The sequence below is a fragment of the Alternaria alternata genome (assembly GCF_001642055.1).
Source record: "Alternaria alternata strain SRC1lrK2f unplaced genomic scaffold CC77scaffold_15, whole genome shotgun sequence".
NCBI classification, from domain to species: domain Eukaryota; kingdom Fungi; phylum Ascomycota; class Dothideomycetes; order Pleosporales; family Pleosporaceae; genus Alternaria; species Alternaria alternata.
The window spans coordinates 77,874-90,096 of record NW_017306204.1 but is presented as its reverse complement, the minus strand read 5'-3'; the positions used below and the strand labels follow the sequence as shown (position 1 = coordinate 90,096).

At 52.1% G+C, this 12,223-nt stretch overlaps 4 protein-coding genes across 4 annotated transcripts; 3 read left to right on the top strand and 1 right to left on the bottom strand.

Moving 5' to 3' along the window:
• Positions 1 to 695: 695 nt before the first annotated feature.
• Positions 696 to 2,835, top strand: CC77DRAFT_1041841 (hypothetical protein; the record flags this gene model as incomplete). The annotated part of the gene is made up of 3 exons (XM_018527247.1): positions 696 to 733; positions 792 to 1,002; positions 1,051 to 2,835. The coding sequence occupies 3 exons, from the start codon at positions 696 to 698 to the stop codon at positions 2,833 to 2,835; spliced, it is 2,034 nt and encodes a 677-aa protein (XP_018383855.1).
• A 299-nt stretch (positions 2,836 to 3,134) lies between these two features.
• On the bottom strand, positions 3,135 to 5,279 carry CC77DRAFT_1022010 (hypothetical protein). Its single transcript, XM_018525377.1, has 2 exons — positions 3,645 to 5,279; positions 3,135 to 3,589 (listed from the first exon to the last, which is right to left on the bottom strand). Exons 1-2 carry the CDS (start codon positions 5,073 to 5,075, stop codon positions 3,500 to 3,502), a joined length of 1,521 nt encoding a protein of 506 aa, XP_018383854.1. The 5' UTR covers positions 5,076 to 5,279; the 3' UTR covers positions 3,135 to 3,499.
• A 763-nt stretch (positions 5,280 to 6,042) lies between these two features.
• Positions 6,043 to 8,748, top strand: CC77DRAFT_1010391 (hypothetical protein; the record flags this gene model as incomplete). Its single annotated transcript, XM_018523645.1, has 2 exons — positions 6,043 to 8,668; positions 8,726 to 8,748. 2 exons carry the CDS (start codon positions 6,043 to 6,045, stop codon positions 8,746 to 8,748), a joined length of 2,649 nt encoding a protein of 882 aa, XP_018383853.1.
• Positions 8,749 to 10,003: 1,255 nt separating this feature from the next.
• CC77DRAFT_966598 (DUF803-domain-containing protein) lies at positions 10,004 to 12,088 on the top strand. Its single transcript, XM_018535735.1, has 5 exons — positions 10,004 to 10,319; positions 10,394 to 10,554; positions 10,604 to 10,855; positions 10,916 to 11,207; positions 11,261 to 12,088. Exons 1-5 carry the CDS (start codon positions 10,306 to 10,308, stop codon positions 11,808 to 11,810), a joined length of 1,269 nt encoding a protein of 422 aa, XP_018383852.1. The 5' UTR covers positions 10,004 to 10,305; the 3' UTR covers positions 11,811 to 12,088.
• The last annotated feature ends 135 nt before the right edge of the window (positions 12,089 to 12,223 follow it).

Genomic DNA, 12,223 nt, shown 5'->3' with positions numbered 1-12,223 from the left:
CTTTCCCTGCCATCGCAAGAAAGCGCCAGTGGCTGTCATCCGCTTGGTTCCTGCCCGACTAGCACCGAACTACATCTCCAACCTGCGACCCATCTTTTTGTCTCTTCTCTTCTCATACGCCCGTTACACAGCATTCACTCGCTTTTGGACCCTCCCTGATACCGTGTTTCACATAGACGATATTTCGGCGATTTGAACGTCGATACTAAGCGCTGAGGCTGCATCCTCCTCACTATATGCCAACATCAAACACAGGCGCTAATTCGACCAATCTTGGACCACTTCGACTGAGGCTCTGTCTCCACAATCCAACATTCACTGTCTGCCGGTGACAGCCTGCATAGAACATCCAGCCTCTGTTTGCTTCAAGAATTCTCCGACTTGATTTGATTCCTCGGATTGCATCGTCCCTAGTCAACCTCGCCATAATCGTACATACGCGCAGAAGGACTAGTTTCAACATTTCGCCAAACGCTTGCTCTTGCGCACCAATCAGCTAACTGCTTGCTCGACTTTTCTCCGGCAGGACCATACAGAAGCAGCAGGCTAAAACATCCAACTCACCGTTCTGCATGCATTTCTAAATCTGATACCTACGATTGTATGCGACACCTCAGAGGTGACCAGGGCTTAGACGCATACGCGCTTCAACGCCGTTGGTCTTTGCTGTTATCAGCTTAGGTTATCCCGACATCATGGCCATGGACAACACTACGCTCCACACCTTCCTCTTGTATGTCTACCCCCTCTGTGCCGCTTACTCTAAGGCAGTCACTTATTCTTGCATCAAGTCACTGCCCAGCTGCACTGCGCAGTGTAGTTTTACTCGGATCTTGGGACAACTTTCTGCGACCCTATCCATTAGAACTTGACGTACGCGGGGGCCGAAATCTCTGGAAAGGTTGCTTTACCTTTTCAGATATCATTTGCGACGGCGATCTGGACCAACAAACTCCAAAGCGGGACGGACCTCTGAAGATGGGTGGCACCTACTGGTACTACGTAAGTCTGCTGCTTTGTTAGATCGGCTCACTGATTGACTCTTTGCAGTACAAAGTAGATGAGGACGAAGAATGCCACAATCCGTCTGAGGAATCAACGACGTTTTGTCCTCTTTTGCCCGGACAGCGCCTTAACGTCCTGGATGTACCTCGCGAGGGGCACAGCCGTAGTGCCTCTGATACCTCCTCCGCTTTCACCCGGAATCCCAAAGATAGGTACCTCACGCCAGTGCCACCTGCAAGCCTAAGGCCATTACCATCCCCAAGAACCAGGTCTAGTGAAGAGTCACATGTCATGCCCCTACCGTCGCCTTGGACTCCAAAATCGGCGACGCATCCCCCTGCAGATGGTTTCCTGTCTCCACATGTAGTGCGCCATGCTCGAAGCGCATCAGCATCGCCTTATATGCCGTCGACACCTATCTTCCCGGACTTTAAGCTTCTGAAGGAGAAGCTTGCATCGAAGCGATCTGCATCGAGAAATCGCAGTGCATCCAAGACCAGGGAGCTAGACATCAGTGCGCCGGTGCTTGTTAGTGGGGGCGAGGAGCTCAACCTCATTCCATTATCAGTCTACCGACCGTCATTTGAATCTATCAGGGAAGCTGAGGGTGCGGCACCGCGCTCAGTGCCAAATATCCGAAGGGAGTTCTCCCCGTTGACGTCGCATCCGGTGGATCCTGATCATGATTCACTATTCGGGCCTGCCGAGCTACCCACTGTTGATGAGCGCCCTATCAGGCGACGTCGCTCGCATGTACCTTCGACTGTTATCACAAGCGAGTTCAAGGTTGAGCAAAGCCGTGTTCGTGCTAATTCCGCCGATACAAGACGGACCCAACATTACCTATTTTCTAACGATCCTTGGCTATCCTCGCCGAAGCTTCAGCAAGAATTTGAAGCCGAGGATCGAGTGGTAGAAGACGATACCCCTCCAGCTCCTGTACTATCACGACCGTCGACCTTCCTCGGTGCATCTGTTTCAGATGAGCGACCTACATCGAGTCATGGCAGTGTTCACAGCACGAACCTTCGACAGTCACCATTTGACAAAGAGCTCCCAGCACTTCCCCGTTATCTGATACCCGCACCACTCTACGCATGCAACGAAGCATCAGCCAGCGGAATACCAGCTGATGAACTGGAAGACGAGTTCGAGGAAGCTGACGATGACGAACGCCTTGACCACTTCAGCGTGCAATTCCAGGAAAAGGCTCGCAGTCACTTCTCCACATGGAGTAACGACTCCATCGGCTACAACTCCCCAACCTCGTCCAACGAGGACGACGAAGCCGTCTTCTCGCCAACCTTCAGCTCCCTCACCAGCAACGACAGCGACACCGATACTCCTCAAGGCCTCTTAATCCGCTACTCGTATGCCTCACCCCAACGAGTACAAACCGAGGCCTCAAAACATATGTCCATGACCCCCGAAATTCAGAACATCGACAACAACTACAATTATAATGATACTTCTTCCAACGATGAAGAAGAAGAAGACCGTCAATCCCCCTACCGTCTTTCAACCCCACCGCAACTAAACGAACTCCGCATCTCAACATTCGGCTCTGATCTCTTCAAAGTTGAGACTACCGGGCACCATTCTGATGCGGTCTCGTCGCGTCGGTCGTCGCGGCGCCAAGCTGCTTGTTTTGGACTTGGCTTCCAGTACAGTCTGCCCGAGCAGGATGTCGGGAGTAAAACTACCATTGAAGAGCCCGTCGGAGGTAGTGAGCGTCTCGAGCCGACGGTCAGCGTGAGGAGAGATAGGGAGATGAGTGGTGTGCATGCGCTTATGGAAGATTTCGCGTTTTTGGGTGACGCGGTTATTTGAGTATACGCTTACCCCGATTCCCATCCATGCTTTTCGGTACGCAGGCCGCGATTATTTATTCTCGCATATTTCGCTTCACCGTTCATGTTACGTTTCACGGCCGCATAGATCTCTTCCGGTTTTCAATTGCCTTTTGATGTACAGCATTTGACTTTTTTCTTCTCCTTTCCGCTTCAGATACCAACGACGCGACACTCAACGACATAGCAGCGCATAGGAGGAGTGAGATTGACTGGGTACGTTGTATACCACATACTCACAAAGACATAAATCTTTGTACAGCATCTATCCTACGAGAAGGGATGAGATACGGAGACAAGGTGAACATGTAGATTCAAAATCATGTTTTTTGGACAATGATGTAGTAGTCGGCTTTCGCGGCATGTCGCTTTCAGATAGCAGTATTACAGAATTACTTAAATGAGTCACGGCATTCGATCTCATTCGCCGCAATGTCTCGTTCATGGCGAAGTTTGAGTCAAAGTTGGTGGAGGAGCACAAAGATAAATGCATGGCGTGAGACGCACAAATCGGTGTAATCCATCTCATTCAGTTTTGTCTATCTGAATATACCTTTATACGAGTGGACCTCTGTGTTAAGGTGGCCTGAACGTTTTCTGTGAACGACTACATCTAAGCTCCACTCTACGTACCACGATTATGTTTATGAGATAGTGTAGTTCTCGGCAACAGACTTGACATCTTTGGAGAAGCTGATGTCCTGACCCATGGCAAGCAGAGTTACGGAAGACACCTGTGGCGTTCATTAGCTTCGGATGTCTCGTGGAGCATAATTGAAAACAACTTACATCGACATCCACGAATGGTGTAGCCTTGCTGAATCGAACGTTCATGGGGAAGAACTCTGAGTCACTGCCGGCTTGTGCCTCAAATTCGAAGCTACCAGAGCTGTTCGCTTCGTCTACGGCACCAATGTTCCACTCAATGCTATCGCCGCTGACCTCGTATACAGCGTCGAAACTTGAAACGTTGGGCTCGTCGGTCTGGTATGGAATAGTGACAGTGACATCCTTCAATGAGTCACCACCAGTGAGCTCGTACTCAACGGTGATGTTGTACATGTTGCCTGAGTCCTCGACCCAAACGCGAAAGGTAATGGGCGGGTCGGAGATGTCGTCAGGCCGTGGTGCCAGCTTCCACTTCATGACGCCAATACCCATGTTAGAGGGGAAACCCTTGCTTGTATCGGCCAGCTGAATGACCTTGTCGTTTCTGAAGACGGTCTTGTCCACCTTGGGATGTGTCATCAACTGTGCGCCGCGAGTATCGCCAGTAGCCAGGTCGAGTTTGACTTGTGTGAAGGACGGGTCGGTAATCTTGAGTTGCATCTCGCCCTTGACTTCGAAGGACTTGAGGAGACCCTCGCGGTCCAGCCGGGCGGAGATGGTCTCGTTGGTCGTGATGTGTACGGCCTCGCGGTCAGTCGAGGTGGACTGGCGAGCGCTTGCTGGAGCGACTGCGGCAGGGGCAGATGGCTTGGGTGCAACAAGGGGTTCCTCCTCGGCCGGCGCCTGTTCGCCAGTGACTTGCTCGTACATGTTGTTGGTCTTGTTCTTCTTGCCGAGCTGCATGCCCTTCTTGCCCAGAGCCAATGGCTTGCTAGTGGCCTTCTTCTTCTCAGCCTCATAACTGTCGTACGTATCCGCGACATTGGTCGTGGGTACGCTGGGCGTGAATGCGGGATACGAAGGCGAGCGACCGCCCATACCGCTACCCATACCACTGCCCATACCACCTCCCATACCTCCACCTGCTCGCTGCGATCTTGACATCTCCTTCCTCTGCATCTCGAGCTGCTTGGCCCTGCGCTTGCGCTCTTCCGAAGCCTCGAGCTCCTTATTCCGTGCGATGATTTCTTGGATACGTTCCTCATGCGATTCCATGTCTAAGAAGGTCTTGATCTGGCTCATGGTCAGGTTCTCCCTGTATCCCAACGTGACGATCTCGTCAAAGGCTGTCAGAAGCTCAAAGGCATTCTTCTGGATCTCGCGCTCGTCGAGAGATTTGCATATCGAAGAGACGACCTGGGCGAAGAGGTGCAACGTGTTGATGTCTTGCAGAATGTTGGATTGCAAGTTGGTGATCAAGACCATGTAGAGTTCGTCGAGGGGTTGGTATACGTAGCGCACATTGTCCTGTTCGCACGTCGTGTGTTGGGTTCCGCTATCGGCGAGCTTGGGGAAGGATGCGAGGAGGGCTTCGATGCGTGAGCGCTGCATCTCACGGAATTGGCGGGAGACAACCGCCTTGCCGCCTCTTGTGCATATTGAAGCTGCGAGGACCACCTGGCTTCGTCAGCTTGGTGTCGGTGGAGGGACGGGCGAGCAATTGTCTCTCTTGCAGTCTCATACCATGGTTTCTAGGCGTCAATGGGGGCTACTAGGGTACACGGTGCTGTTTAGAGTGTCGTGACCTGATATACAATGTCCTGGGCTTGAGGCCGCGTTGTCGAAAGTGGTGGGGAATATTCTCCGACGGGGAGTTGCTCAGGAACACAAATGCGTCCTTGGTGGGAAAGAAGGCAGAGGGAGAGATCTGGCACTGGGAACAAGAAGGCGCGGTGAAGTGCATGCAACAAGGAGAATTCAAGCTGGACAAGTAACTGTTCCCGCCCGGCTGCACCAGTCGCAACACCTGGAGGTTCCGAAGTGGACACCTATAGTCACGTGCAGCTTGCATCTGCCTAGCGCCAATTCCTCCATGGAGCAGCTTCCCCTCCCTTGAACCATCCGTCGACTCTTGCAGCTTGCAGCTTGTTTATCGCTCTACTCTTCTACGAGGTACATTTGTTGCGCTTTTACGAACAGCACATCTCGAAACCCGCGAGTTTCATCTTTGTCAAGTCGAAGTAGAGATCACCCAGGCCTCTGCTACTTGCCCGCTTCCGCCAAAGCACTTTACCATCCTAGCGCGAACACCACCGTGCTTCCTTTGTCCAATTTCCAGGCAAACCTCCTCACCCTTACCGCGAACAGGCTTCCACCATACCAGACCCGCCTGAATCACGCCGCTATGCGCTTCTAGCTCTTTTACAACCTTGTGCACCGATTGCAACCCACAGTTCGCTGCATCGCCACCCAGTGACTCGCGCCAACGTGTGACGCGCTTCTCTCACTCCTTTATTTTACGCGTCTAAACCAGGAGATCAACACCCTCGAACGCTTGCTTTGTACCGGATCGCAAATCATGGCGGCCGCAGCGCATACTGTACCAGGCCTTGAACTGTCGACTGTCGACGACATGGATCTGCATTCCGATGATGGCGGCCTCGACTTCAACGATGGTGACATCGAGTTGGATCTCGACCCCCCGCCTTCCCACACACAGGATGACGAGATGTCTATGAATGATGCAGCCTCGGCCAACGGCCTAGATGCGGAAAATGCACATGGCGAGCAAGATGACTTCATGGTTGACCAAGAGGATGTAATTGAGGAGGATTATAGCTACCAGGAGGATGACGGCGTCATAGTCGTTGATCAGCCAGAGCCACTCACCTCACAGCCTGTACCGGTCAACTCTCCGCCTAATCCAGTCAACCTTCCACCGATCCAGACCGATGCGTCGAATCAAGATGAAGATCTTATCGACTATTCCGAAGAAGAGGGCGAAGACTACCACAACCCCGAGCTCCGTTCACCATGGCTGCGACAAGAAAGCTACCATTCTGAAGCTCAAGACGAACAGACTAAGGATATCACTGAACAACAAGACGAGGTACCCGCTGACTTGCAAGCTTTGCTCTCGATGCCTGCAAACAATAAGTCGCCCAGTCCACTCGTGGAAGCTCGGAATCTAGCTGATCACAGCTCAGACGGTCTAGCGGCAGACGAACGTGCACACTCGCCCCTCCCACAATCTGTCAAGGATGACGATGAAGAAGGTGTCCGGAATGATGACGGCGATGACGACGGCGGTGTGATGCTGCCAGGCCAAGGAGAACACGCAGACAATGAGACACAGAACCATGATTCGGCGCATCAAAGCTATGATCAAGAAGCCACTACTGAAGGCAACGAGCACCAAGACCCAGAGTCGTTTGAAATCCCCTCTGTTACTGTGAACTACCAAGGCGAAGAGATGTGGCTGTTCAAACAACACGACTACGATAACAGTGGAGAGTGGCTCATCCAAGACATCTCGCTTGCAAAAGCTAGCTTGTCAGATCTTTTCCAGGCATGCCGTCTATCCCTCGGTGAAGATGTGTCAGGAGAGACAGAAATTGGTTTCAAATTTGAGCATCTACAAAACTTAGAGATCTTCGAGGATAACACAGCATGCGTAGCTGTTTCACTTGAACGTCTCGTAGGATACTACCATGCATTACATGCACACGATGGTAATGACGTGCCAGACTCGTTCTATATCTCCTTGATGTTTCGACCGCGCTTCGCTACTTTACTCGCAGACATTGCAAAATATGCCGATCAAGGAAGCGGCTATTCTGTTTTCGAGGCTGCTGTGGTTGCTGGTGAGACACATTTCGCTGGCATGATTGGTGGTGCTTCGAGCGATGAGCCCACTGAGTGGGGCACCCAGGAACAAGAGCAAGAATACGATGAGCAGCAAGTAGAGCAAGAAGACGATGAGCAGCAGGTAGAGCAAGAAAAACCCGAGGCGCCAGAGTTTGTAAATGAAGAAGCGCAGCTGCGAGAACTTGATGACGAGGGTGGTCAAAACAAAGAAAAGAGCAACCAAGAGACCAGAGATGATAAGAGAGAGGATGAAGGGGAGGATGAGGGAGTAAAGGTGCATGAGGACGAACACACTCCAGCCGAGCATGATTCTTCCCACGAGCTCGAACATAATGAAAAGAATCGTGAGCCGAGTGCTCATGAGGAGGAGAGCGTCAAGCACACCAAAGAGGAAGAGGCTGAAGTGCAACATTCACCTCACGAGGAGGAATCGACTACTGAGGAAGATCACAATCTGCAAGCTGCTAATCCTATTGACATTTTCGCAAATCCTCAGGGAGTAGTAGACCAACCCCATCAGGAAAGTCCAAAACTGAGCGAGGAGACTGATGCTGAGGCAGAGGCTCGCCGCTTGCAGGAGCAAGAAGACTTTGTCGACTACAGCGACGAAGAAGACGAGCCTGCTGTAGATACCAAGGAAGCTGGAGGAGCACCCGCTACTGAACTCTCACCCTCATCTGTGACGCTCCAAGGCGACGAGTCTGTCGACGCAGATGAACATGGATCCGTCGCAGGCTCCAACAGCCACGATGACAAGGCCAGTGAGAACGATGAGGCACTTAATGAGGAGTCTCACGTCGAACTGGAAAACGACAAAACCGAAGGCAATGATCCATTGTACCAGGATGGTGTTCAAATCGACGACGAACATGACGTATTCCAGGACTTTCACGTAAATGGAACAGATGAATATGCTGCAGATGCATATGATGGCGACATTAACCAAGACTTCGCCAACCATGAATATCAAGACTTTGATGACCAGCCAGAGTTGGATTTCATGAACGGAGATGAATTCAACGCTGCCGGTGCCGAGACAGCGGACGGTAACGATCTGACTGGTACGGACGACTTCCTGGATCTGGAAAATAACCCTGAGTGGGACGCCGACCAGGAACTGGCCCAAGAGGATTCGGAGAACACAGCCAATGCACATGATCACGCCGATACCCAAGATGGAGAGGACGGTGTGGCTGGACAAACTTCGTACGCAACGTCTTCGGCTGCAGATCCTGCGACGGCCTCGTCTAGCAATGCCCAAGAAGTGTCCCCTCAGGGACAGAAGCGATCTATTGACGAGGCTGGACATGGAGAGGATAATGCATCTGACTCGATAGGTATGCTCATTTCTCCCACACGCAAGCGGAACTCAGACGCTGACTATTTTGTTCCAGACGCCAAGCGCACCAGAGTGTGAAGGCCCACCGTCCTCCGAGTCTACGGGTTCTTCAACTCTACTAACAAGCAGTCTCTCGTGCGCCTTTTGTTCGATTCACTACGCCCTTGAACTAATATGATGTATACTAACACCAGGTCCGACCATGCAGCGCGCGCCGCCGGATACCGAATCTTGCCAAGAAACATGGCCCCAAAAAGGTAAGGGAGAGCGTATTTATACGCGGTTTCTTTTTGTTACACCCTGCCACTACAGCAGGGGCCACATTCAGCGTTGCTTTCTTCTTCTGGGCAAACCTTTGGAGTACGCGGAGGTCAGGATAATACGTCTTGAAATGGATTGAGGATCAGGTGGTGGGAAAGGTGTAATTTCAACGTGTTCCGAGCCATATACCCAGTGCTTTGAGTTCAGTTTCAGCATATACTGGAGGGACTCGAAGCACGATCAACTCTCAACGGAAGAGTCAATCGAAAAGTTTCTCGTAAACAACGACGTTCGGGTATACCCCGGTTGGGAGGACCCGCCAGCCTTACGTGACGATGTATAAGTAGAACGACGTAACAGTGGCTCGTTTGGGGCCAATAGCGGAGGGACAGTGACGGAGTTTGGATTTGATGTTGTGGGGAAGAGGTTACGAGGCATGCTATTTTGGTTGCACTAAGCAGATCATTACGAGGCGCAGCTGGAGAAGAGACTACTGGGCCAACCTTGACACGGAATAGGGCTCTTCTCGATACGTCTAGCTTGCAGAAGTCGGGACGGGCAAGGCCAAGGCAAGATAGAGGTTGATATTTGCGGTTAGATATTGCAGGATGGAATGCCGCGTCTTTGTCTGACGAAGTGATCGGCAGCTCTAACCCTAGCGTATGTGAGGCGTCGAAGACGGGGACAGGGGAAGCTAAAAAAGGAACCCCTGCGTAAGACGCAAGCCGCAGCCCGGCCGTGAAACCTTGGGATGTGGCCTGGCACTGGCGAGACCGACGCGGCACGCCACCCTGTTGGGAAACGAACGGTTTATCGATAGATGATCGCACATGTAGTTGAATTACCTTGCCATCTTGTTGAATCACAACACTCGCTACCGCTGCTATTTGATCTTACTGAATCGTGCTGTTGTCACGAGGTTCCCCGCGCTCGCTTGCTCTCCTCATCTTTGGTCTACCCACCTTTCGTTGCAGTCAGTCACTTGATCCTTGGCCCGGCACAGGAACAGCGTTTGGTGAAACGCGAATCGCTTCTTGCGCAAGCATCCCCAACCTACAACCTATCCTGTTGCATCTCCCATCGCAGCTGCTTACTATATCCCATCTATCCTCCATCGCAGTCAGTCAGTCAGTCAGTCAGTCATTCAGTCAACACGGCGCTTGCGCATCTTCGCTCCTTCCTTCCTTGTGCAGGCCACGCTATCGATAACCCCCAGTCCGCGCAAGCCAGCGCCAACGTCAACAGCCACGCACTAGCTTCACACCACCCACGACCGTTGCCATCGCCCGCGCACATTCACAGCGACACGCACATTGCCATCACCTGGCCGCAAACAACTAAGACGGGTCGCATAGACCTATACACACAGCCAACATGGTCGAAGACAAGTACGTTGCGCCAAGCGACGGCATGCTGCATGCTGTCACTGCACGCGGAACCTGACGACTGACGATAAGGACAGATATGTTGGTCTCATGCTGGCCGTGAGCTCGTCACTGGCGATTGGAGCGAGTTTTGTCATTACAAAGAAGGGCCTCAATGCCTCGATGGAGAAGCAGGGCTTCAATGGAGACGGCTTTGGATACCTACAGAACCCCGTGTGGTGGGCCGGCATAACAACAAGTGAGTGCACATGCAAGGCTATGCTGAGCGCATGACTGACGGCATACAGTGGTTCTCGGCGAGATTTTCAACTTCGCGGCCTATGCTTTTGCGCCTGCCATTTTGGTGACGCCTCTAGGAGCGCTTTCAGTCCTCATCGGTGCCGTGCTTGGTTCATACTTCCTGGACGAACAATTGGGCCTACTAGGCAAGATCGGCTGCGCGATATGTCTCATCGGATCCGTCATCATCGTACTGCATGCGCCGCCAGACAAAGAGGTCGAGTCCGTCGAAGAGATCTTGAATCTCGCGCTCCAGCCAGGTACGTTCTGCGCGAGCTTCTGTAGTTGAAGTCATGCCCGAGACTGACAAAGTCACCTAGGTTTCCTCTTCTACTGCGCTTTCTGTGTCGTCTTCTGCATCTTCATGATATACAAGATTGCGCCCAAATACGGTCGCAAGAACCCGCTCATTTACCTCTCCATTTGTTCGACAGCCGGCTCCGTCTCCATCATGTTTATCAAGGCCTTCGGTATTGCCCTGAAGATGACATTTGCTGGAAACAACCAGTTTACACACCCTTCGACATACGTCTTCGTAATCCTGGTCGTTGGCTGCATTCTCACGCAGATGAACTACTTCAACAAGGCCCTGAGCCAATTCTCGACAAACATGTATGTTCAGGACGCCTAGGTGCCCACCAACAACTGCTAACTTTTGCTTTCAGTGTCAACCCCCTCTACTACGTCATGTTCACGACCTGTACCCTCGTCGCTTCTTGCCTCCTCTTCCAAGGCTTCAACACTACATCCGCAGTCAACACCATCTCCCTGCTCTGCGGTTTCCTCATCATCTTCTCGGGCGTATATCTCTTGAACCTCTCGCGCGAAGACCCCAACGGCAACAAAGCATTCGGCTCGCGTTTCACCGACGGCCCGCCTTCAGATGCCATTTCTGGCTTTCCCACCAGACGCAGTATGCAGGCGCGACGCAGCGAGGAGCTTTTTGAGCGACAATCGGTGGGTGTCATTCGCGACGGCAGATCTAGCTACGCCGATGCAGGTGATCGAGGCGCGCTTATGCACGACTACGATGTGGAGAACCAATTCGAGCTTGGCGATCTGGCTGATAGCGACGATGAGCTGGAAAGCGGCCAGAATACCAAGCGGACGAGCTTCGATGAGGAAGCGCGGTTGAACGGAAGACTAAGCGGTGCAGGCAGAGGGCGAGTCCACAAAGAATCAGTACAGCCGAAGAGGAATTCGTCAGTCCGATAGACCAGGCAATCAGATGATGACCATCGATTCGTACAGGCTTTTGCCTGTCTGACTTCTCTCAGGACCAGGGTCAATCCTTATAGCGAGGATGTAACTGGTTTGTAGAGCTTGGATTGTATTGCACCGCGGCGTTTGTGGCACGGGGATTTAGGGTAGTGGGATCGGCGCCTAGGATTAGGGTGCCGGCCACTTGTACTTGTACTATGATAGCATGATATGTATACCCAGAAGGCACGGAAGAAGGACTGGTATTCTTTCTAGAGCACTCGAATTGCAATTTTTCTTTGTCAACGACATCGACATGAAAACGTGACACGTAGTTCGTGTGGTCTCATTGATTTTGCTGATTCGAACGTAGCATGCTAACACTTCCACGCGGCGTTCGTAACTGCGTGTAATGTTGAGCAACGTGA

What these genes read in the sequence shown, in the direction of transcription:
- CC77DRAFT_966598 (XM_018535735.1), top strand. An exon ending in GTGGGCCGGCATAACAACAA is followed by an intron (nt 10,555 to 10,603) that starts GTGAGTGCACAT and finishes GACGGCATACAG; the next exon opens with TGGTTCTCGGCGAGATTTTC. An exon ending in AGCCAATTCTCGACAAACAT is followed by an intron (nt 11,208 to 11,260) that starts GTATGTTCAGGA and finishes TTTTGCTTTCAG; the next exon opens with TGTCAACCCCCTCTACTACG.
- CC77DRAFT_1022010 (XM_018525377.1), bottom strand. Translation starts at nt 5,075, where the DNA reads ATGCAGCGCTCACGCATCGAAGCCCTCCTCGCATCCTTCCCCAAGCTC. An exon ending in CACCATTCGTGGATGTCGAT is followed by an intron (nt 3,590 to 3,644) that starts GTAAGTTGTTTT and finishes TGAACGCCACAG; the next exon opens with GTGTCTTCCGTAACTCTGCT.